General features: G+C 38.8%; 1 protein-coding gene across 9 annotated transcripts in view; it reads left to right on the top strand.

Annotated features, from left to right (window-relative positions):
- CLCN3 (chloride voltage-gated channel 3) overlaps positions 1–25,934 on the top strand; it is a 75,893-nt gene that overhangs the window by 18,281 nt on the left and 31,678 nt on the right. The window contains exon 1 of one of the 9 annotated variants that reach the window (XM_075028681.1): positions 13,807–14,273. The exons of 6 other annotated variants lie outside the window; for them this stretch is intronic. In XM_075028681.1, coding sequence (XP_074884782.1) covers positions 14,192–14,273 — 82 coding nt within the window. In that variant the 5' untranslated portion in view covers positions 13,807–14,191. Of the gene's footprint in view, positions 1–13,806; positions 14,274–21,401; positions 21,482–25,934 lie in introns of those variants that run through there. 2 more of the 9 variants (XM_075028717.1, XM_075028699.1) reach the window with 2 other exon arrangements.

The raw sequence follows: 25,934 nt of genomic DNA, 5'->3' as shown, positions 1-25,934 counted from the left end.
TCTTGTGTGTTTTTAATTCAGCAAATCTCATTGACAGGACGAAATAAGCACTTCCTTGCTGGACTGCATGTGCCCTTTTTGTAGTCCTCTGTTATTCACTTAGCATCAACTGTTTTGTTTGTTTTAATTATTATTATTTAAATACTCTTCATCGTCTCTTTATTAATGTATTTTTGTTCTGTTGAGTCTAAGTACAGATGAATTCACCATACAGAATCTGTCCCACCTCCTGAGGAAGGGCAGGACCATCCCAGTAACTGGAAGATCCCATGCTTCTCAATACTGGAGGCCATCCAGAGCATCATGTGAATGCAGAGGCATTATGGCTAGCTCCGTCCGTGCTTTAGCTGGTGAACCCTGCCAAAATCAGGAGCCCTGTTTAAACATATAGGTTGTGTCTTAAGTCTGTAGGGCTGGAAGTACTTATAAGCCTCATTTCTTAGCAACATGAACAAAATGGCAATAATGTATCTGTACTTAAAATGATTATGGAAATAATGTAGTTAAATTGAAAGCTGCATAGCTGCAGAATGTAAGCTCAGTGTACAAATGAGCACAGACGTGAATTTATCCAATCTGGATAAGCTGCCATGGACAATAGAGTGTTCATCATAATTTTACAGTTTATGTAATAAAATACAGACTGACAGATTTTAAAAAATCAAGACCATGCAATGAGGAGAAACTGAAGGATTAAGAACTTATCTTTTTTTTTTTCTCTTCTTTTTTTGGCTAATGAAGATTGAACCATAAACTGCACATATATTATGCAGATAAAAACCTAACACTATGGAATTTCTAAAGTCATTGTAGTCTTTCCTCCTCATTCAGAGGGCAGTAAAGTAACAGAATTCTGCTTATTTCAGTAGGCTTGGTAAGTCCTTTGGCTGTCAGGACAGCAATTCTATAAAGCCTGCACAGTACTGCCATTCACGTTACCACTCATACTTAACTGAGGCATACAAAGTCATTGAGGCTGTTACTCAGTGGTGAATATGCTTTCTGTTGAAAACATGTGGAAGGTGGATGATATTGGGAAAGAATACTAACGATATGTACTACTTGTCTTATGTGGGAAATTCCTTGATACTATATGGGACTAAACAAGTGAACATTAACTGGAACCAGTCTTCAGAAAGTCTTATCACGTCAACTTTTAGGTTTCTTTAATATTTAGTTGATGGAGATTTGCCTTTTTAGTGTCACCTTTGGTTTGCAATTTGAATGGTTTTGTGTAGTTCCACATGGGGGATTCACCATTATCTTAAAAACAATGCTGTACAACAATCTTGTTTCTCTTAACACCATCTGAAAGCATGTATGTGACCTGTCCCTTACTGTGTCATCTGAGAAGAATACAGAAACTGTGAATATGTAGTATTATATACTAAATACATATATTATATAAATACATATGTATAGTGATTATACCATAATTATATATATACTATATCATATTCCTGTTAAGTTCTCCAGTAGCTGTTTTCTTTGCACAAATTTCAGACTTTTAGTGTCAGGATTGTGGAGAACAAGTAGGTATCATGAAATTATGAATTCTTTGAGCGTAGTGTGTTTTAACATGCTAAATAATTAAATTGCTATGCATGTGCAGGCTTGGATGGCTTGCACCAAAGCCCTGCCTAGAAGGGATACTGCCTGTCAGCTTTGATCAAAACTTGCTTTTGTTGCTTATCAAAACTAATCTCATTGTAGTACTGAAGTTAGTGTTTTTCCTTGTTGAACTACTGTCTAATGAGAAGTACAGTGACATTATACTGATAGCAGAAGTATCTGCCTCTTTGTAGGGATGTCTTACCAATGCTTGTACATGCAATGTACTTCCATGTATGCAATCTGTGGAGATCATTTTCATCATGGCTTATCTATGTTTTATTTTTAGACTGTTTGTCCTGCTTCTTGCTAGGTCAATTTAAGCATGTTATACTTACTATTGAGAAGCTGTCAGTTCTTTAATAGTTAAGCCATATGAGCTAATATTCACTGGTTTAAATTTTATATGAGTAGGTGTATACTATTTAGCTTTTAAAAAATTGTTACACTAGGATAGTTGTTTTCCATCACTTTAGCAGAGGAAAAAAGAATTCTTTCTAATCAGAAGTGAAATCTCCAGAAGTGAAATATATTACCAGATTAATTTTTTAACTGGGGAATATGAATGAGAAGATTAAACGTCTAATCCATTCTGTTTCTCTCAGCATTGGCTTGCCTTGTCTGTCTCTAAAGCTTGAGACACATGCAGTTCTTGGCTACTGGCTGGGCTTGAAGGACATAAGTATCTTCAAAAGTTCAAACTTTTTTCTTTTATGACTCAGAGTTACCCAACTAGTGAGGTGAAACTGAGGGCTGTTTATATGATAGAAGAGAGGACTGCATCAGTTTTCACTATCTTTTTTATTGAAGTGTAGAGCAGGCTCTGCAGGGGGTGGATTTTTGTGGTGTTGCCAGACTGCAAATTTTTCAAGGCACTGACTGAAATCAGATGATTAAACCTTATTCGCAGTAAAAATGGTTTGCAAACAAATGATCTCACTGGTGTTATCTCAAGGTACTTTGATCTGTCTGTGGGAGTCTTGAGTCCTGAATGAGCTTGGCATTCTTTTCAATAGCTATAGTGATTCCTGCTTCAGTTGAAGGAGCTTAGTTGCTTATATTGTGACTTCAGTGTGGAGACAGTTTACAGTCTGGCATATGGTGTTAACATAAAATTGGCAATGGTTAACCTTAATATGACAACCTGTAAACTGGTAATTCAAAAGCTGCTGCTACAGCCGCTACTATCTCCTTGCAGTAACAGCAGTGCCACTAAAAAAAAAGAGTATGCCAACAGGTCATGGTGTAAAACACTGCAGCTCTCCTAAACTGCCCTTACCCATGAGCTGGAGTCCTTTGCTTAAAGTGAGAGACCAAAACAATCCGTTTTCAGTGCCCTAAATACCGACATTAAAAATATGGTATAGTGAACTAATATTATGGCGTTATTTGAGCAACAGAATGTGATTTTCAGCAAGTGTGAGGTGGCTCTGTATAATCAAGAAATTCGTACCACATCAGAGGTTAATTGTTCAAGCAATATCTACACGTAGTTATCTTTTCCAACAACACATGAATGTCCTTTCATGTGCATGCTTGTTTCTATTTAGCTATCGCAGTTTATAAAGAAAAGAAAGAATACAAAGAAAAGAATAAAATAACTTATTTCCTGCATGAAGAACTTAAGTTCCTGTTACATTCTTTATGCATGGAAATTGCACGAACAGATTCTTCCTGTTGGGCAGAGCTGTATGAAGAAGGGTCTTCAAAGTCATTTTGCACCATTGGCATTTTTTGTGTTTTCCATGCATGTGATATAAAACTGACTTGACTGAACAGTCATTATGACAGCTTGACATATCTCTTTCCTAAGTTACATACAGCCTATTTTCCAAGTTAGCAAAATTTCCATTTAAGGGCTCATTCTTCTTAAGTAAGGAGTATATTCAGTCTCAAATGATGCCATACAAATTCAAGCATGAGATAACATGACTTGCTGTGATCACAGGGGCAAGCATGAGGCACAGCTAGTTTATTTTGAATAGTTAAATTGTCAGTAGCTGGTTATCTTTTACTTTTTTCTTGTTGGATTGTAGTTAGAACTGCAGACATTTTGCCTGTGCTCCATACTACTAAGGCAGCTGAACACAGGATATCTGACAATACAGAACCATGTTTTCATTTACTTTTTGTATTAGTAATGCATTAAGTTAATTTTGTCCATCTTTTTGGAACACAAGTTGTTTTATGTTATGTTTACATGGATAACTGGGCTAATTAACAAAGTTCTTCCTTCAAGGATTTCAAAATTCCTGGCAGAAAACAAAAAAATTGGCTGGAAGATTCTTAGGTTAAGGGGAAAAAATGTTTTATCTTAATTACTGGATGTCATTATTGAATGAATGAGTTGCAGGTGTTTGAAATGTCTTTTGCATCTTACCTGTTTGTCATGATAGTGATTTTCCTGAACTCTGATGTATTTGTTTTCTTTTTTAACATAATTCTTGTGCAAATTGAAAATTCACTTGATGTCGTTTTAGTTGAACAGCCTGTAATGGTGTTACAGTGTTAGTTAGTCTGGGCCTTCAGATTGTAATTGGATTGATGTGGCATTAGACTTTCCGAGGGATGGAAATTATGGCAGTGTGTATGTAGAGTTTTAGTAACTGATTAGTTTCTTGTTTTCTTAAATGTTTAAAAACAAATATTGACCATTTCAATTTCTCACAAATGCCATGGTCAGTTCTTTGAGGACTTGTTTATGAGAACTGTTGTTTTTATAACTTCACTCTACAAGCAGTCCTTGAATGGTCTCACCAGTCTTTCCCACCAAAGTTGTATTTCCAAACTTAGGTTTCATCACCTTCCAAAACACACAAGCATACGCATTTCCAACCTGCTACTCTGGAATAAGGTGAATCATAATACTAGTAATTCAGTCCTTCTAACTTTCTAATACTATATAGTCTTGTTGGTTTCCTTCTGCAGCTCTGCTGAAGTTCTTAAAGTGCACTGGCTTTGTTAACAGATGCTGCTGATGCAGTTACTGCTGACTTGACAGCATGGTGTAGTGTTATTGTAAGTAGGTCCTTCTCCCAGGCATACTGTATGAATAGTGTAAGATGAAGGAATGAAAGCAGAAGAAATGTGATGGCATATATGTAGGTAGGTAGAAAGAAGAGTCTGAAGTATACAGTAAAATAATTTAGTCTAATATGACTGCAGAGTCTTTAGGTACTAAATAAACAATTTTCACTACAGCTTTAATAATTTTTCATTCATTTGTTTTACCTTTGATTTGTCTCTCAAGTCAGCCAAAGGAGGCGGATACTATTCTAACCAAATTGATGTCAGGCTGCACTCTTGTTCTCTACCTTTGAGAATATTCTTGCTTACGAGCATTTTAAAGTGAAAGCTTTTCATCTGCTTGGATTAAAGAGAAATGTTATTCTGGAAGAGGATATCATGATCATGATGTCCCTGAAACACGAGAACGGCTGTACTGGGTCAATCCACAAATCCACCTAGCTTGGCATCCTGTCAAAAGTCAGTGCTTAAGGAAGAGTAAGAACAGAATGACTAAGTGGTAAGCATCTGAGCCCTTGTACAGCAGTCCTGCATGGCTGAGGGCCTCCCTCAACTGGGTGGGGATTTTTAGCTTTAGTCCTTATCACTGAATTTTTCTTCCACTGACTTTTTCTTGAAGCAATGCTTTAGTACCCACACCATCCTTTGGCAAGCTCTAATAGCTTAGCTACATTTTTTTGTGAAGAACTACCTTCTTTTCTTTATTTTGAACCTATGTCCAGGTATAAATATTGCTGAGAACAGTTATAACTGCCAGTCTTGCCTAGGCTAACACCAGCCTATGCATTAGCGTGGACTGACACATGGACTTCCTTGTCACTCATCCTTGTACAGCATAAATGCTTAAGCTCTTTTTTTGTTGTTGTTGATAGTTGCAGCTGTGAAAAATCTTTCTGCTGATACATACTGGTTTTAGGGGGTATTATTAGCTTATTGAAATGAAACTGTGCTTGATACAGAAAGGTTTGATGTGAAACTAGGACAGGGTGACTGTCACGACCCAGACTGGACAGACCAGGGAGTCGTGTTTGATTCGAAATTCCCTCGGGCTAAATTAAGGTGAAACAACACTAAACGATCAGTTAAAGATTTTATTCATAACAGAAGCAAACTGAACTGGGGCGGTGTGGTAGTAGGTGGCAGGGTTTCTCACAAAAGGAATTGGCATAAGACTACTTCTGTAAACTGTGTAACCATATACATCAATTCAGGGAATAAGGAGATCCCTCCTGTTGAGTCACGAGGTTCAGAGCAGACCCCCTTGCTTTCCAGACTCCTCAGAGAAGGGTCTAGGGGCGACTGGATCTACTCTTACTCTCAGACTTGGTCAACAGTTTGTATCTTGAAACGGATGAGGTGTAGGGATTGTGGAAAAGGAAAAGAAAGGAAAGAGAGAAGGCAAGAGAGAGAGAAAAAGGAAGAGAGAAAGATTTCACCAGTCCTGGGTCCAGCATTGGTTCAGTCAGCTGAGGTGTCCAGTCAGCCCAGGGGTCCAGTCCCAGTGGGCTTGTGCACCCAGGGCTTCAGTTTGTGTCCTTTTATCATCCTTGCCCCTCCTTCGGGCGGGCACCCGAACTCGTCAGGTTAATGAACAGCCTGTGAGCCTTTGGGCTTGGGGGTTGTTTGTGGAGTAACTTCTCCTTCCCTGCAGACACGGCCATTGTTTGATCTTTGTATCAGAACAGCTTATCAGAACAGGGAGCTGGGCACCCTCCAGCACGCCCTCCCCCTCCTGTTGCTGGTGTCTGAGCTGATGGGGTTTTCACCTGGGTTCCTTGCTGTGCGGCGTTTGTCTTTAAGCAGAACTTGCCCCACCACAATGTTTGAGACATTAACTCTTTCAGTCTCTCACAGTGACCTGAAACTAGGATGACTTGATTGTCTTGCCAAATACACATACTTTGATAAGGCCTATCATGCATTGGCCATATGCATGTAGAAACTAACAAGGATTAACATATCGATAGCATGGTGCTTCACTGTGAAAGGTGGTAGTCCTTCTCCCACTTTTAAGAGGAGAGAGGAAAGAATCATGGATTAAAATCTCAGGTGTCAGAGCAGTGATTTAATTACAGCAAATCAGTGAACAGTTGTATTTATTAATCACCAGTGTGAGGTGTCAAACTGTTTATAGCTTATGTTTTGCTATACCTGTATACAATGTATACTCATTAATTTCTTGTTGCCCTTGCCCTTGTTGTTTGTAGTGGTCTTGATCCTCTAGAACAACAACTGTCTTAAGAGCTCTGTTATTAGAACAGGTGGTTCAAAAATTGAATTTCATTGCTACTTATTTCTTTCCCTCCTTAGTTATCTCTTTTCCAGGTTAAGGACTTCTGGTCGGCTCAGTTGGACCTTGCAGCTATCCCATGCTTTGGATCCTTTTCGCTGCCCCTTTCTGAACCTTTTCTAGTATCTGTAACTTAAGGGAGGGATCAGAACTTCACACAGCATTTGGAAGATGGACATGTCATGAAAATGAAGTAGCAAGTCTTACTCTGACCACTACTAAGTACTGAGCTCATAATTTCATGGAATTCAAATATGCCTGGCATAGTATAGTATTATGTATTAACAACATACAAAATTGCTGTTGGTGCTATATTCACACAGCTTATGTATGTATGGAGAAGATGTAATATTCTTGAAGATAGAAAGTAAGCTTAATATATATGGCATATCATATATGGCATATCTAGGGAGGAATACATGTTGGTGCTGTAATTTTATCCCCTGCACATACTTTGAACAGCAAGTTGGAAATAGTGGCCAAAAACAAACAACCCTAAAACAGAATAAGAGCAATCTAACAGATAAAACCTATTTCCTTATATGCATTTAGGTAAGAGGAAAAATAGAATGATCTCAGTAGCAGAATTTTGACTAGCCCTAGAAAAGGGGGAAGTAAACTTTAGGAAAGCTGCTAAGTAAGCCAGGATCGCTTCCTAGTAAGGATGCCAAATCCTCTTGCTGATGAGTTATAACTACAGTTTTAGCAGATTGGGGTGTGAGGAAAGGACACGTATGCAAAGTTGAAAATGCAGCAAGACTTACTTTCTTAGTAAAACCGTACCCTGTAAGGAAGAACAACAGAAAAAATAAAGAAAGTAAAGAGGCTCTTAGAGAATCAGAGAAAGCAACTTGTTTACAGAAAATAGCCTGCTTTTCTTTCCAAGTCCTCCTTGCATGATTAGTACAGTAAAAGTAGATACATTTAATGTCAGTGTGAAGCTGAACAACTTTAATAAAAAAAAAAAAAAAAGAAAACACAGGAAAAAAACCCAACCCACCTCTCTCAGCTGATAGCTAGATGTAGTCTGTTGATGTCAAAGATTTTCTTTCAGCATCATTGGGTAATGGATCAAGGAGCGTGTGATAGACAACCCCAGAAAGAAGTGAAAAGAAAACTGAAGAGAGTAGTCTTGTGTTCAGTGTTTTGGGCCAAGATGTCAAAGCAGTCTTTACGGACCAAATGCTTGAGATTTTCCAGTTTATTTTTGGGTTTAGGCATTAATGTTGCATCATGATTTCATTATTTCCCCTTTTTTCTATCTATTTCTTTCTTCTGCCCTAAAGTTTTGCACTGCAGCGGGGAGCCTTCCCTCCTGTTCAACTGATTTACGGTGAAGGTTCAGCTACTTTGAGGGGGAAAGTCAGTCTCAGAACTGATTACGCAACATGCTTGTGGCTATATGACCTGTTCTACTGCATTCTGTTTGCTGGTTGGGTTTGACTTCAGTTACCATCTTGTGTGTCTGGACAGTGAGTAAAAGCACCACTGGAAGTTATACAATGCTGTAGAAGTGTAATTCAAGAACCTGTGGTTGGCCAGTGAAGAAGCAAGCTTACTAGGCTAGATCCTGGAATAAAGTGTTCTCTGCTGGGTGAAATGATTGTGAGCAAAATTGACTAATTTGTGGGAAACAAATGATTATGAAAAAAGAAACTGTGATTAAGGAGCTGGGTTTTTTTCTGTATAATAAAATGTAAGTAGAAAAAAAATTTATCGTGTATTACTGCTAAGCACATTCCTCTGGGATTTTTTGACTCCTGTTTTATTTAAACCCCATCTGCCTTGAACTACTCAACAGCATATGCTATAAATTTGTTTTCTTCTGCTTTTACATTATACTTGGTCTAGAATTTTTCCTGTCATTGTCTGTCTGCCTCATTGAGGCTTTTGATGAGGTGGCAATGGAAACAGCTTAATGGAGTCTTCTGTTTATAGCCTGATAGGGAGCTGGGAGACTTTGGCTAACACCGCTGTGATGAAGCACAGGTTTCTATATAATGTTGATGAATGAATAAAGTTTGGAACTCTGTAATTTAAGATTTTAAAGTTTTTGGTTTTGTTTTGGTTTTTTTTTACTGTGTCTTAATTTGAAGCTATGTATAGCTGAACTTTTTTTTCTCTCTCTCTTTTTTTTTTTTTTTCCTCCTTTTCTGTGATTGCATCTTTGAGTTATTTCGTCTTGGACCATGTCTGGGTACCAGAACTAGAAGAAGGGTGTTTGTTCTTCTTTTATTGTCTTTAGTGTTTCCCACTGCTGGCTCTGTGTGACCCAGATGAGAAAGTTGTGTGATTTTTATGCAGAACAAACAAAGTCAGACTGAAGGGGCTGCAAGATCAGTAAACTGAGACAAGTTAAGTAAGAGAAGTCAAGCTGGTAGAGGAATTATACCTGGGCTTAATTTGCCCGCATGGATTGAGAAAGGGTAAATGAAAGAAGAAATCGGAAAAAAATGCAGGAGAATAAAGCTGGAAAGAAAAGGAATGGAAGGAAGAGGAATGGGACACAGTAGGTTTTGAGACATTGGCACCCTGTTGTAAAAGAATGCTTTCATGCCCAACCTTCAACTGAGGGTGCATATGAGTTAAATTCTTTTCAGAACAGTTGGAGATGGTAGCTGTTTTGAGGCGTGCTCTATTATGTAGCATTTTTCAAGAGAACATTATCTGCTAGCTCTGCTGAAGGAGAAGCTTTAGTTTTGAATAATAATAATAATAGGAAAGAAACTTGACAGTTAAGAGTCACCAAAATCTTTTGCATCAGTCACACTAACATTTGTAATTATCAGACACATTTTTGGCATCTCTTGTTACTTTAATGAAATCATTCAGCATCCCCAGTCTTACATTTGGAATTTCATAAAAACCACAATTTTAATTTTCATTACCTGGTACAATGAAATTATATATTCTGTCACCAAAATAAACCAAGTAATTGAGGGAATCGAGAGATTATGTTTGGTTTGTATGTAACAAGGTGCTTGGCTGTCTTCCTTAAACCTAGCTTACTTTTTAACATGAAATGGTGGAATAGTGTTTCAGAATTAAGGTCTTCCCTCCAACCTTGGGTAAGCAGGCCGTCATACCTCTGTGATACTCCCCTTCTTTTCACTGGCCTTGTTCTGTCACCTCAAAACACCTTTCCCTGGGTGTATCTGATGTGTCTAACCTCTGATTTATTCTTATATTTTCAGATACTTTATCTTGAATGTGTATCTTCTCTCTCCCTAAGAGGGAGAAGATAAGGTGTGGAGGCAGGATTAAGGTATCTTTCTTCATTCTTATTATGCCTTAAAGGTGTGTCATCTGTATACATTGTGATATTTCTAGAACAATGGATTTAAAGCCCTTTTCTGCAAAGATGGATGCATCTAAGTAATGGTTAACAACAGTATGTGCCTGTTGAGAACAATGGGAGCACTCAGATGTGTGAAGTTACTTGGGCATGGAGGATTTCTGGGATTGAGGCCTTGGTCTATAATTACTGTGATGAAATCTCCTTGAAAGCAATCTGCTGTACAAACCTGCTGTTTACATATGAGCTGTTCTATGTACTAAATTGGCCATTTTAAGGGGTTCTCAGTCACTGAAAATAAGGCTATTGTAAAACTAACTTTAGGCCTTACAACAAGTATTCATAATGTTATGTACTCCATAATACCCAAAATACCTAGTTAACTAGAGACAGCATTTAACTAACTACAATTCTGGAATTTGCTGAACTTCACAACAGAAATAACTGACATACTCTTTTGAATATAAAATTGTCAGACAGTTGAAGTCAGACACTATTTCAGACCAGGTAGAAAAAGAGTAATTTGGAAAGATTAAATTGTATAGACTTCTAGATATTAAAAAAAAAAAAAGACTGGCTTAACTAGGTCATGTTAGCATACATAGCATATCTCTCTCTCTTGCTTACAAGCCCCCCCCCCCCCCCTTTCATGGTACTGTAGGAAAGGGAATACACACAGAGGTAGTGGGTATGAACAATGGAAACACAAGCTGCTGGTAACTGAGAAGGGAGAATGACTGTTCTGCTTTTTAAGACAGACAAAGAACTGTATTTGGCAGCCTGTCTATAAGCAGTGACTTTGGAAGAGCTGTTGCAGTTTAATATTAGGGGGTCTCTTGAAATTTTATGTAGCAAATATGAAGTTGTATGTGTTTTACACTGCAGACTTCTTGTCATTATTTTCCCTCATATCTAAAGTTTATCAGATATGCCCTCCAACTAGTTATACCCTTTATCTTTTCCAGCTCGGATTGAATTTCAGACTTATATAGAAATTTTGCATGTGCCTTAGTCCAGTGAACAAGTTTAGTCCAACAAGTTAGCCATTTCTGTGCTGTGACCAATTTTTATTATCAATTCTAAGACATTCCAGGCCTTTGGTAACTACATCAAACTCTTAAACTAGCCGTAATCTTCCAGACTGTGTTAATACAAGTCCTTTATATCCTTTATTTCATGTTCTCTCAAATACGGAGTTGAATTTATAGTGTTGTCTTCTATAATCGACATACAATAAATGCATTAACAGTTTATTCTGTAATAATTCTCTTTCTTCAGGTTACAAAAGTTGTTGTATTTCTTCCTGCTGCGAATGACTTTTTTAGAGCCTTACAGTAAGATTACAGGCTTTCCAGGTGCTGTTGAGATAAGGAGCTGAGAGTGCTCAGGGTTTTCTGTTGTACATCTCCTTAAATCAAGGTAATGTAGATAATTTGAAGTTCAGAGGTGCTATGGGTGGTGGTTTTTTTTTTTTCCCACAGGCAAAAAATAAATGGTGAGAATGCATAATGGCTCTGTAAGTCACACCACTTTCAGTTATTCAAGATCTTAAAGATTCAGTTGCTCTTGTTGAAAAGATGATTGTAGGAGGCCACTCTTCAGAAAGCATTTCCTTGTATAGATGACAGCAAATGGAGATGTCTGTTTAACTCAGTAGAAGACACCAGTATTTTAGAACTGCGTATCTGTGGCTCAAGGTTTCCCTTTGTCTTGGAGATAAGATAGTCTTTAAGGTTTTGAAATACATTTTGCTCTATGCTCATACTTTTTTTTTTTTCCTTTATTCTCACTTGTTTTTCCATCCATAGAGATACCAGCATTTTCTCAATGTTAGTATTGGAGCCGTATTTTTAAGATTTAATATATTGACAGGTCTGTGAAGTAAATCTAATATTTCTTTAAGTCCTTCTCTGTGCTCAAAAAGATCATTTACAGTACACAGCCTGTAACATTGGTATTGGCTTATAAAAGAAGTAACTTCCTTGAGAACAAACTTGGAAAATTATTTAAGAAACTAATGCATTTGAAAACTAAAATAGTTGTCTGTCTGTCACACTTAGAGGTGAAAAAGCGTACATAATGAAATTAATTCCTTCCCTTGTGTCCTGTGTGAATGAAACTGAAGCTGGGCCTTGGTGCTGCAGGCATGTGGTATTCTCAACTTTGCTAAGCATGAATAGTCTCGGTAATTTCACTGGGACCCCTCAGTTATGGAAATCGTGTGTTTGTGTGTATACACACACATATGTACAAGATATATTAAAGTGTTATGCTGAAGCAGTGTGTCTAATGACTTGTATGTCCATCTTCAGCTCTTGAGACCATTTTTTTTTACTTTTGTGTAGTTTGACAAAAATGAATCTCTGCAACTTAAGTGATAGCGTAGTTAATGTATGACCCATTTTACTGAAGCGGAACACTTAAAACAACTGAGAATAGTAGATCAGGGAACAATAGTTGTATATTACCTGCTGGAGGGGAACAAAATGAAAAACAATATGCACATCTTACCCATTTTATTACAACTGAACTAGCTATGGAAATCTCATGTAAAATAGTTTTCTTATCAGTAATTGCAAGATAGGACCAGTACAACATCATACAGTAAACAGATTAATGTATGGATACAATATATAATAACATCCGTTTCAGATGCAAGCAATTATGTAGTCAGTTTAAGATTTCCTGTCTCTAGATACTGGTTATTTGAAGTGCTTGGGTTTTGCCAAAGCTGTAACAGTCACTGTTTGATGATGTATCACACGAACGCCTTGGTTAGCATTCATGTGGGTTGTTGCCTGTTTTGAGTCTGTGACTTTTAAGGGCCTCGGAGCATTTTGTCAAGCGTAGAGTAATGCAAGCTTAAGTATGGACTTGTGTTTATTACGTTTGCTCCTCTCCCGCCCTCAGTATTTTAAATATGAGTATGGATGTTATGCAGTTGTAATACCAGAATAATCATCACCAAAAAAAAATGGAGACACCTGACCATTTTAGCTAGGTATGTGGTTAAATTCTCGCTTCAATGTTTTTGATTACAAATGTTCAAATCTGACGTTCACTGCTGTAGAATTTAAAGTTCTCCAGCCTGCACGGGGTGGGTTGGGGGGTGGAGGTGGAAGCGGGGTAAGCTAACCCCGTGGAGCCGAGCGGTTGCCTTTTAGCAGGTTACATTGTTCTTCCTCGGCGGTAATACTTTCGCTGTTTGGAGAGAGTAAATACAATTACCGGGAGACAGGCTTCCCCGCCCCGCAGCGGTAAGACACGAATTCTCCCTTCCAAATAAAATGCGATTATAGCTGTTTAAAAACTCTCGGCTGGCGTGGCTCCAGAAAGGCGAACAAAGCAAGTGCCGCTGTCTTTGCCTTTTGAACCGATCCGCTCGACCCGCCGCTCACTTGTTGACCGGGCTGGCGGGTCCGGCAGCTTCGCGTGCGCCAGTGAGCTGCTGCCGCCGCCGCCGCCGCCTCTGCGTTCGCCGGTCCCCGCCAGCCTTCCCGGGGCAGGGAAGCCCTAGGCCGGGGCGGGGGCAAAACCCCGGCCGCCCGGTCGGGTGTGCCTCCCCCCGCTCCCCCCCGCCAGCTGCCGGCGGGCTCTTTTCTTCTTCTTTCTTCTTCCTGTCAGCAGTCAGCTACGTGGCTTCGTTTTCCTGTGTGGATGAAACGACGCGCAAGGGCGAGCGCTGCCGCCCGGGGCGGGGCGGGAGGCACAGGTAGCGGGGCCGGGGCCGCGGCCGCGGCCGCCCCGCGGGGCCGCGCCCGCCGCCCGCCCAGCCCCTGGCGGCGGCTGCGGCCGCCCCGCGCTGACATCAGCGGCGGGGCAGAGCCCGGCTCCTGCGCCAAGGCGGCGGCGGCGGCGGCGCAGGCCGGATCCCGGTCAAACATGGCAGCGTCCCCCGCGGCCGCCCTTGCGTAAGGAATGCCGCGGCCCTCCTGAGCCGGCAGACGGGCTTCGGGTTCGTCACATCCATGGATGTCTCTTCGGATCCGTATCTGCCCTACGATGGCGGGGGAGGAGACGGCATTCCGCTCAGGGAGTTGCATAAACGAGGTATGCCGAATTTACGTTTGAGTTACTCGTTTGCCTATCTGGATGTGCGAGACAGCCGTTCGGGTTCGAAGCAGAGGTGTAAAGGCCTGCGAAGTATCGCACTGCTTTGTTTTGCCAGCCTGACGCCTTTTGGAGGAGGAGAATTCAGTTCTGGCTGGTTCCTGTGCTGTCAGTGATTGTTTTCTCTGTGGGCAGATTAGTCCTGCTTCACATCTCATCGGCTTGTGACTCCATCTTCGATATGTGGCAGGCAGTCTTTCCTTTCTCTCTCTCTCTTTTTTTTAAATCGATAAAACTATCTTGTGCACAAAAAAACCCCAAATTGTGGTTGTGACTGACCATGACCAAACTGGCAAGAGTTTATTAAATATGCTATTTTCATGCCTTTCGCTAACTTGAATGGGAGCAGCGTTTGTCTAGCTTTGAAGTTTCCGTACGTGCTTTTAGACTTGACTCTTTGTTTACGTCTTTGATATGTGAAGGGAAAGCTCTACAATTGTAGTGTCAGTTAAGCCAATATTGGTGAGCTATTAAGAAATTGGAGCTTTGTGGTAGGTTCTTTACACTGTTGCTTGCAAGGAAGCAGATTTAAAACTAAAAGTGCTATCCATGTTCGGGGAAAAAAAATCCTCTTTTGAGCTTGCCTTTTGTTTCTTACTGCAAACTTAAAGCAGAATACATTCTATAAAGATTTGGTTTTGTACTGAGAGAGGTTGTAGTAGGAATAAATTAAAGCTAGGCCTTCAAATTCTGAGGATATAAGGGTTTTTTTCTTGCTTGGATTTGGTGGTTACACGTTGGTGTTGAAAAACAGTAAATTTGGTAAATTTTCACTTTTGTTTAAATTGGCTAATCTAAAATCAGGAAGTTATCAACACTTATGGCTGGTGATGGCATTAGAGAGGTGGTAGGCTGAGAATAAAGGTATGATTTACATAAGGTTAAATTTTTTTCTCTCCATGTTAATTTATTTTATCACCTTTCCTTGTAAACTCTTATTTTTATAAATAAACTAGGTCACCTTTTTATGTACATTTAACATTTTTATCTGTGTTTCAGTAGTTTACATAAAAGGTTATTTGTTGTCTTTTTATGATTCTTAGAGTGTTTTTCAGCATGTGTTGAGACTATCAACAAGTTCCAATATGGCTTATTTTAAGACAAGCAAATTTTGCTCTGCCCAGACCATTGTTACATAGCAAGTGCTGGATAGTTCTCTAAGTCAGATTTTAGAATCGCTTCTGAGAAATGGAGGATGGTATTTTCTTAGAACATTTGCATTTGTGTGAATTGGAGGTCTTCTCAATGTATATGAATACTTGAAGGGAAGGTGCAAAGAAGGCAGAGCCAGGCTTTTTTCAGTGGTGCCCGGGGACAGGACCAGAGGCAGTGGGCACAAACCGAAACGTGGGAGGTTCGCTCTGAATATCAGGAAGCAGTTTTTTACTGTAAGCGTGACTGAGCACTGAAACAGGTTGCCCAGAGAGGTTGTGAAATCTCCTTCCTTGGAGATACTCAAAAGCTGTCTGGACACAGTCCTGGGAAACCAGCTGTAGGTAGTCCTGCTTGAGCAGGGTTGTTGGACCAGAGGTCCCTTCCAACCTCAACCATTCTGTGAATTTAGATTTGTAGATAGATTTAAAGATGAAAACTGCAAAACAGCCCTAATATTGCACTTTCTTAGCTGTGTTTTCCTGGAAATTACCAGATTTGAGTTAATTTTACAGTGCAAAAGGTAGATATTTGCAGTACAAAATGGTGTCTGGCACATTGGAGTATTGCTATTAAACATAGAGTTTACAAATACTGTAATGAAAACAGTCGAGGCTTCAACTAGGTGTTCCCATTGTGGTGACACCACTAGGAGCCAGCAAGAGAATTCCCGGTTGTGACTTGTCTCTTTTTGCAGTTTCATTGAATTCTCTTAGGGCCTGTACTTCCTATATTCTAATACTGTATTTCAAAACCAGTGTTACTGGTGCTTCTTGGGTTTGTATAGTGAGTTTCCTTTTAAAAAAACAAAACAACAACAAAACCCCAACAGTGTTACCATAATCTCTTGCAAATCTTAATTTGTCAAGTGCGTATGACTCATAAGAAAATTGAGTCTCCAGACCGGTTTGTTCCATAGATTTCATCAAAATTTGTGGGTATTTCCAGCTGGTTTACAATACCACAGCAATTTGTTACTGTCATCTAGCTATCGAAACCGACAAAACCAGAAATTTAAAGTAAATTCTTGATGTTTCTTAATTATCCATGAGCCTAGAAAAGGATACTACCAAGACTTTTTTTGCCTCCCATGTAGATTTCAGAGCATTGTAATAACAAACTAAGATAAAATGGATAAAGATATTTTGAGAAAACAGGCTTAATTGTTAAAGCCTGTGGAATTTTTTCCCTTATTCACGTACTGACAGCTCCTCTGTCCTGCAGAGTAATGTTCATGTCATGCAAAACTGCTTTGTAACATCAAAGCATTTGTTGCACTAATTGACTGCAGTGGCTCACCCAAAGTGGCTGTACCTCAGCAATGATGAAATGACTGTTTAAATCATTAGGGGTCTTTGAGGTTTAATTAACGGCCTTTACTAACGTTCAATGAGATGAAATACAGAGTATTGTAATACATTATTACTAAAAGCCTGACCCGTTGGTCTTTATTAAGAAGATGGTTTTTTGGGTATTTTTTTCAGTGCAAACATGCTGCAAAACATCGAATGGAAAGGTTTTAAAATATGTATTTATTAATTGTGTTTATCTTTGAATGTTGATTACTCATCATTATCTCTTCCAAAAAAATACAGATATTATGGAATACTTCTTATCAGGAGTTCCTTTAACTTGCTCTGTTCTGAGACTTCTCTTTATGTGGTACTAAATTCATCATTCCAGACCTCCTTATCCTCCCTGATAGACTAAAATAAAACCACAGGAACACAGTTCACTTCCACTCTCTTCTCTGGTAACTAAAAGAGTTAAAAGTACTGCTTCTCTCTTCAGAAAGGGTCTTAAAGTCCCGGGTTAGTATTGCATATATCGTAAGTAACTGACATGTACATTTTTTCTTAAGAATTTTTTATGTAATAAACTATATGCTGGAATATATGTTGTGTAAATCAGTTATTTGTGTTGCTCAATTCTTTGCCCTTGGATTTATTTTTGCATCATTTTTGCTAGCTGGACCCTTTTGAAAGTTCCAAATTACTGGTATCTTGCTTGTCTTCCAGCCATTCACAGACAAGCTCACACTCTTTAATTCCCCCCCCCCACTTTTTTTTTTTTCCTAAATAAAGCATCCATTTTACCATTCTTTAAAAATTTGAAATCTGAGCAATAGTGGTACACGTATAGTGGCGAGGCTACCAGTAGCAAAAGTAGAGCTTCAGCAAACGTGGGGGTTGTTAACTCCTTTTTATTTGTTACATGTACATAAGCACATCTTAGATTTTAGATTTTGGAAGTCCTCAAGCAAAATTAGTGAAATGCTGTTGTTCTACTAATAATCTGCAATTGAGTCAGTAGGCAGGAGATGTGAATATTATGTATATAAAGAGCATGCCAAATTTACCAATGACTTAGTTTTAGTGAACCTAATTTTTTTTGAGAGACAAAATAACTCACAATTTCATTTATTGTGCACCAGTCACCACTGCATGTAGGTGCAACTCCTATTGCTTAGACTCTATGATTAACAGTAACACTGGGGAGACCTCTCTGCCCCCTCCCCCAGCTTCACCTGTTATCATAAGCTATGGGGCAGAAGATGTTTAATAATATCCTAGGAAGAGTTTGAGTCAGATGCATACTGAGCCAGTTCAGATCCTCTAAGTGGTAAAAGCTATACTTTGTATTTTAGGCTGCATTTCTGATTATGGGCCTCTTATGTTTAAGAATTAGTAATAAATCAAAAGCCATTAGAGACTGAAATTCTCAGTGTGGCTTTTGAAGTGAATGGGTGTGAAAGTTGTGTACACATGCTCAGAGCTAGAGTTTGACCCTGACATTTTATTAGTAGCAGAGGAAGAGTAATAAAATTAATTTTTACACTAATTACAGGTTCATGACAGAAGATATGATCACGATGATTATAGTTGTCTAACGTTGAATGTTTTGAGAAGAAGCATTACTTGGAGAAACTCAGCAAGATTACAGCACTGAATTTCTGCTGCACTTGTTTTAAGGTTCCTAGTAGGGGATAAGGAATTTCAATTATGAGTTTAGCGTATTTGGCTTTGGTGATTAACAGAAAATACCATGAGATATAACTACAGTTCTTTGTAGGTAGTTGCAGGTTATCTGTGTGCCTGTGCTGTATGACTGGTAAGTTTCTCTGTTAGGCATGCATTTCTCAATTTTGGAAGTCATTTTGAGATGTACTGTTACCGGAAAGAAAGCTAATGAACAAACCAAGATTATGGCCTCCTTGGGCCTGGACGTGGCCTCATTGGGACAATCATATTAGCAGAATTATTATTTTCATTGCATCCTGCCTTTGCTTTCCAAAACAACATATAAGTAAGTAGCTCTTACGTACATGCAGCAGCAGTGCTTAGAAATCTGATTATCTAAATTTCTGTTGTTCTGACTCATTGCCTTGGCCATTGTTACGTGATAGATTACTTCCCTTTTGTAACATTTGCTTTATCTAACTTTATATATCTTTATACCTTTTATTTTTCTGATCTCCTTCCCGCACTGTTCATCTTATATTTAAGTTGTAAAGTTAGTAGTGTGGGGGTCACCATAACTCTTCACTTGCATATCTGAAGTCTGTATTCATTATAGACTTAAATAAATAAATGTAGTCCGTTCTGCCTTTAAGACTACAAGAAATCTGTAATAATAAAGCCATTTTTTCTGCAGCATCATAGAAACAGAAGTGTTTCTTCCACCTAAAGTAAAAAGCCAAAGCTATTTATGTTCTTTTTTTAATTATGCTGTACACGTTGAGCAATACTTGACCTCCTCTTTGCCGCCTTCTCAGATTCCTGTGCATTTGCAGTGGACGCAAGTCTTCAAAAGTCTTGGTTTAACTCTGAGGTGCTAATATTCAACTTCTGTTTTACTCCTACTTTTTAAAAGGTTATTTTTAAACACAGTTTTTTGTTTGGTCTTTTTTTTTTTTTTTTTTTGGCAGAAGAGATGGAGAGGAGAGGATTACCACTCAGTACTTTGGTAAAGCATTTTATTTCTTTTCCCTGTTCTTCAAAGCTTCTTCTGAGTCTTCCTGTTTCCCACCTATCAGATTTTTTCCAGCTGATTTTTTTTCGGTTCGTGTATATATAGTTTTGTCATTTTTGTATGCGTTTTGATTGCAATGCAGAGACCAATTTGTGCTTGTACTCATTTGATGCAGTTTAGAAGAGCCAACTGAAGAGACAGGCTGAAAATTCATAGTAACATACAAAGGGTAATGGGTTACTTGATTACAAAGACTTTAAAATCATTAATCATCAACAGTAGCAAATGATAGCACTCTGGCATGGCATGCTGTTCTTCTGATTCTGAAATTTTAAAATTACTTCTAGCCAGGAAAAGACAATAGTGCTTAATGACTCTTCTTGAGTGGTTACAGACAAATTTAAATAAACTGACAATTGTTTCTTGTCTTTTTTTTAAATTGAAAGCCTCGTACTTTGAGGTCTGAATATAGAAACAGAAAGAAGCTGAGGCACTGACACATACCTTGTGTATACAAATCTTCTTTGTTACAAGTGTAAATGATCCTTCTGGTGTGCATTGCACTCGGGGTGCTTCCCTGCCTCCATTCCCCTTGCCACCTAGTGCTCAAGGACACACGGGTGAAGTGTGTATTAGTACTCACTTGGATTAGTATCTGGCCTCTGGAAAGGTACAGCCCCTGCTGATTTTAACACTCAGCAGGTTTCGATGGTCACGTCAGAGAGAGCTTATTCCAGCCTTTGCTGTAAACTGATTAGCTTCATTTTCACTCTGAGGTGCATTTATTCCCCCGCCCCTCCTTTCACTCTGCTTGGAGTAGCACAAATGAAACATGTTGCACTGCTGTCAGCCAGAAGGACAGCTGCTGAGGGGAATACTGTGTAGTTGTGCACAGCCTAGAAAAAGGGATGTGTGAGCAGCAGCAAACTAGTGTATTCTTGCTGTAAGAGTTAGCAGTTACATAGCTTGTAGAGAAATACCTTTGAGAAACTGGGTCCTATTATTGCTCTGCCATTGACTCCAATATTGGCATTGTTTATCTGTTGTTGCATTCACAACTCTGAGATGTTTCTAAACATAGCCACCTTTGGGAGTTTTGAGCTCTGTGAAATGGATATTACTGTATAGTGTCAGGATATTAATATTTATATAGAAGTTTTGAATTGTTTCCAGCAGAAGGATGTAATTAAAATCTAACAAGACCCAAGGGTGCGTTTATATATTTTGGTATAACTAGTCTGACAGTTTGTTGCTGTGGAAGTGGGTGAACTTGCTTGCTGTTCCCCATCTCCTCTCTCAGTTCTTGCTCTTGCACTGGCTCTGTTTCTTGTCTGACAGCACAGAAGCTTGATTCCAGTTTTGTATAATGGCAGAATTTTTTTTTTGTTAATTTTGTCTGCTTAGTTGGATTAGCACATTTGCTTGGTTTACTGTGCAGTCAGATCCACAGGTGACAGAGCTGATCCGAGGGTAAGAGTGGGAGTGTGTGACCAAGAATGGGAGGGAGAAATAGGGGGAGCAAGATCTCCTATTTGAGTGGGAGCAGTCTGTTAGATCAGCTCAGCCTTGTTGTGAAATTATGTCCTGAGATATGTCTTGTTTCATAAAATGGAGCAAGCTGATACATGCTCAGTTTGGGACAGAGCAGTGCATTCAGAAGATGTATATCATATGCTGTAGAGCATATAGAAGGGGTCTTCAACTTTATCATAAAATTGTGGTCCCTTGTTAATTCTGCTAGCCACCCTCTTGAGCCTGTTAATGTCTCAGTTCTGTACGTTATCCTCTACGGAGGCTGTAGTTGTGTGGATTTGTTCTCTAGGTGATACTGGGTAATTGTTCAGATAATCACATGGTGGAGAACCACATAAAAATCTATCATGCACTGTTTGATTACCCAGGTTGCAGCATTTGTCTTAAATCTCGATGTTCCTGTTATTTTTATGAGAAAAGAAAGAACACTGCACACAAGGAAGGAGTCGGGAAGGACTGTTGAACAGCTGTGCAGGAATCGGGAGCATCAAGTATGTTGCAAAACCCCTTTCTTGTGTGAAACTGTATTTAGATAACTGTGAAGCAATAGCTCCCTTGTTTCTTTAACTCAAGGTGTTTTAAGTGTACTTTCGGTGGGATTTTTAAATCATTGAGTGTGGAAACTGGAACCCACTGCCTCCCTGGAAGAGGACCCAGGTCCACTGGCTCTTCATTTCTTCATACCAGGGACCAGGATAGCAGGACCCTGAAGATCTTTATGATCTGCTGGGTTTCTTCACTGGGGACTTTTTCCGAGAGGTCTGTGAAGTGAAAAATGCAACAGCATATGAGTGTTGGCAACTCATGTTTTGATTTGTTAGCATTTTAAAATGTTTTATTGTGAAAATTTTTGAACTGTACCATAGAGAATAGTCAGTGATGGTCTGCTTGCATTTTAAAGTTATGAGTCCTTGCTGACGTGATCTTTTTCTTTTTAAATTAATTAGCTAAAAATTTACCAGGTATTTTTCTTTAAAAAACCACGACTTTTATCAGCTGTGTGTTGCCCAGGGTTGCTTTCAAACCTGAAATAAATCTACTGAGTTGCAGAAGGACAAGGGAGTATGGGATCACTACTACAGGAGATGAGGCAGCCTTTGAAAATGCTGTGCATGGCACCTGAAAAATGCTGTGTGTAATCTACATAAATCAGCTTTTTGTCATGTTTATCATAGTTTCAACATCAATCAAGATTGAAGGCTGCTTGTATGAGGCATATATATAGAATATGAAAGAAGAGAGATTCCTTGCCTCAGGGGGGACATAAAGCAAGGATGAATCTGTAATGTTTAAGACAACTTGTGTGAGTATAGGAAAATATTAGTTCTGTAATTTCTTTCTTAATGCTTTACGTCAGGAGGGACTACCTAAGCAAAGCAGGAGGTTGGATCAGTGTTGGGGGCTATAGCCATTCAGTATAACTTCATGTGCAGAGGGAAATGAAGGAGAGCAATATGGTAAGGACTGCTTTTTCTATCAGGCATAGTGTCCTCTCAAGCAATTTTGGATTGTATTTTTTCATTCTCATTAAAAAAAAAAAAAAGGAACAAACAAAACCCCCACTTTTTCAGAGGTGAGAGCTTTTTTTGATTTTGGAATTTACTTCTCTTATTCCAGTTTTGTCCATGTAGCATTTTTGTCTGGTTTTGCTGTACCTCATCCTTTGGTGTCCCAAAGTACAGTGTTTTACTGTTAACCTTAATGCTTATTACAGGTTTTTTCTTTCAACATGATGCAATATTCTTTATTAGATTTTTGTTGGGGTTTTTTTCTGAACAACTTCACTGGAAGCAGTTCTTCAGCACTACTAGAGCTGATTGCTGAGAAAGGATCGTGCTGAAGGCTTGAAATTACATGCATGGTAGGATAACAAAAGTCAGCTGCCTTCCTAGAAGGTAGTTCAGGCAAGACCTACAGTGACTGAATCACCTAAAAGAGACAATCTCCTTTCTCTGAAGAAGCATGTTGCTTTTATTGTCTAGAAGCTTACTGTATGGAAGTTTGCAGTCTGTGATTGCAGCAGCTTGCTAGTTTTATGTTGAGAATACAGGATTGTTAAAGATGCTGTTGGAGAAGAGTGTGCTAATAAAGGGATGTCAGCTACCTTAGTTTTGCAGTATGGAAGGATTGTGTTGAATTTGCTTTGTAAGGATTCCTGTGAACTGTATTGAGCCTCTGAGAGGATCAGTATATTACTATTTGCCTCCCTGTAGTAACATAGGTTAGTTTGGAATAACAGTAATAATAAAAGTTCTGCCTGCTACTTTTACTGTCTGCTTCTCAGTCTAATAAAGCCTTAAGCAAACTCGTATGTAACAAAAAGAAGGCTTTACTTTCTTTACAGCTGCAGAATGGCTCAGGTATGTGCATATGGAAAATGGAGGTGTTCTCCTATTGTATCTAGAGGCTGTACCTATGTACCTTGTGTGTTAAGTGCTTGTTTTTAAGACTAAGGCTGCTTGAATTTTGGTGAAAAGCACTTGCATTGAGTTGTAGCCTGAGAAAGAGTCTTGAAACTTGAGGACTGGAGAGAAGGGGGAGAAAGGGAGGGGAAATACTTTCTGAATATTGGGAACATCAGCAGGCTACATTTGCTAAATGCTACGATTTATCAGGGCAAGGATGTTTTCCTGGTTGGAGGTTAGAATCTTGTGATGAAAAATCTATATTATGGTAAGGATTTTAACAAAATCTATTGAGTTGAAAATAAATTTAATAACACTTTGATGAAACTGGCAGTAAATTATGAGAATTTCCATGTGTTTATGCTGATGAAAATCATTATCATCATAGCTGGAAGGAGCATCTTACTGTGTGAAATGCTAGAGAAGGGAAGGAAGAAAGGGAAGTGGAAATTTGGGAAAGTGCTGAGTATTAGTAAAGGTACATTTCTCTAAATTCTCCTTTAGAACAGCTATATGCTATATAGATCATAATACTAGCTGGAGCATGTCCTCTCCCACTGCTGTCAGATTTACGTATCTTAGATACAGAGCATCAGATTTTGTACAGTTGTCCTCTTCGTGGTCCTCTATAGGGCAGCCTTTCTACCACACACTAATGCAGGGTGTCATTGCTGCCTGTTTCTCGCTTGGTACAAGATTATAGCTATTCAGCTGTATCAAACATTCACGACAGCTCTGTATTCAACAAAACCACATCTTTAGCTTCAGGTCTTGTTCTGTGTCTCCTCCCCATCGTACAATAATCATTTATATTCCAGTATTCGGTGTGCCAGCAAGTGCTGGCAAAGCAGGAACCTGACATGGTTTCAGTGGGATTTTTACTGTATCCAGGCAATGACCGTTCTTTGTAGTCTGCTCCAAGTTCTGCATGGGGTCTGGTGCAGTGGGTATGGTACCATTCCTGATGGTTTCCCTGGAGAGAATTCCAGTTCAGCACCTTGTGATATGCATAAAATCATCTGTTACTGTTTGAGATACATTTATAACTCTCAACTCTCCTTTGCCTTGTGTGGCATAGGATTGCATGCTCTTTATAGCTTGATACTGCTTCATATATAGGAGGGCATAAAACCAACTCCCCCATGGCAAAGGCAAGCTTTTGTCCTACCATGATCACTCAGGTTCAGGAGACTGCTTGATAACATTGTAACTTTGTAAGAAATTAATAGTTAAACTGTGGCTGAATATAATTTATGTCCCCTTGCTTTGCAAAGGAGGTTAATTTCATGTAAAAAAAAAAACATTTTCATAATGTATTCTGTTATTCTCTTAATTGAGAGCTAAACTAATCATTACAGTGTGAATTTTGTTATTAGATCAGCTTGCCCTTTCAGCTAGCCAGACATGTATCTTAGACTTCCTTTCTAGTTAGGAGAATTGGAAACAGCAAGTGAATTGAATCCCTTATCCTAAAGCAAGGTTTTCACAATTATCTTTATTAGCAAATCTGATGTAATTTGTTGTTGTTAGCTTTTTATTAATGAAAGCATAGGTAATGCTTCTTTACATCTGCTTTAAGAGAGACTTAGCAGCAGCTTTGAGAAGAGATTTACAGGGCTTAGCTATGGTGAATAGATGAGGGAGAATTTAATATGGCATAGACTGGGGAAAAAAACAGTATTAGGAAAGATGGCAGCCAGGTTAGCATGAGAGAATGGTATTGGCATTGTTGAGTTGTTTCCTGCATTTGCATTCTCTTCTTTTTCTTTAAGATTAAAAAAAATAAAAATAGACTTTTAAGTTTTTCTATATGTAATGTGTATATGTAATGAATAGTAGTTTTTGTGTCTTGAAAATGTTAGATTGCATTTGTCTTAATAGGATTTTTGTATTACTTTCTTGTGTGTTGTCTTTCACCACTAAGAAGATGTCCAAATAAATGCTGCGTTATATAGCAGGCATAAACGAGACCTCTCAAGCAATAGATGGCTGAGGCACACCTTTGGGTCTGAGTATAATGCCAGGTGTCACACTGCTTCTGCTAGATCTCAGACTTCACAAATTTAAAGAGAAAAGGCACATTTTACCTATGTATAAATCTAATTGTCAGTTATTGGGGAGAGCTGGGGCTGGTAAACTTGGGATTTGTGGCATTTGGAAGTTTACAGGTAGGCCCTTTGAAGACTTTTTTTTTTTTTTTTTGTAAGTTGGAAACTTCTGCTGACAACAGCAAGAAGCTGAGCCTACAGTTAAAAACAAAAAAACCTAAAAACCCCAAACAAACAAGAAAACCCTGTGCGGAAAACATCCCACCTGCCTAACCATCCCAGTGTCAGTCTAGTGAAATAAGTTCTAGTGCCAGTCTGAACTCATGTAGGCCCAAGTTAGCCAAGACTTCTGTCTTTAATAATAGAGATTATTGTGCTATGCCATATAGTGTTGGCCAAATTATTTTGTTCTTAGTCAAAAAAGTGAAAGTATTCATTTTTTAAGTCATTGTCTATATTCACCTCATTATAAATGTTCCCTTTATAGCAAT

This window comes from Buteo buteo, chromosome 1 (assembly GCF_964188355.1).
Source record: "Buteo buteo chromosome 1, bButBut1.hap1.1, whole genome shotgun sequence".
Classification (NCBI taxonomy): domain Eukaryota; kingdom Metazoa; phylum Chordata; class Aves; order Accipitriformes; family Accipitridae; genus Buteo; species Buteo buteo.
This window is presented reverse-complemented; position numbering and strand designations above follow the sequence as displayed.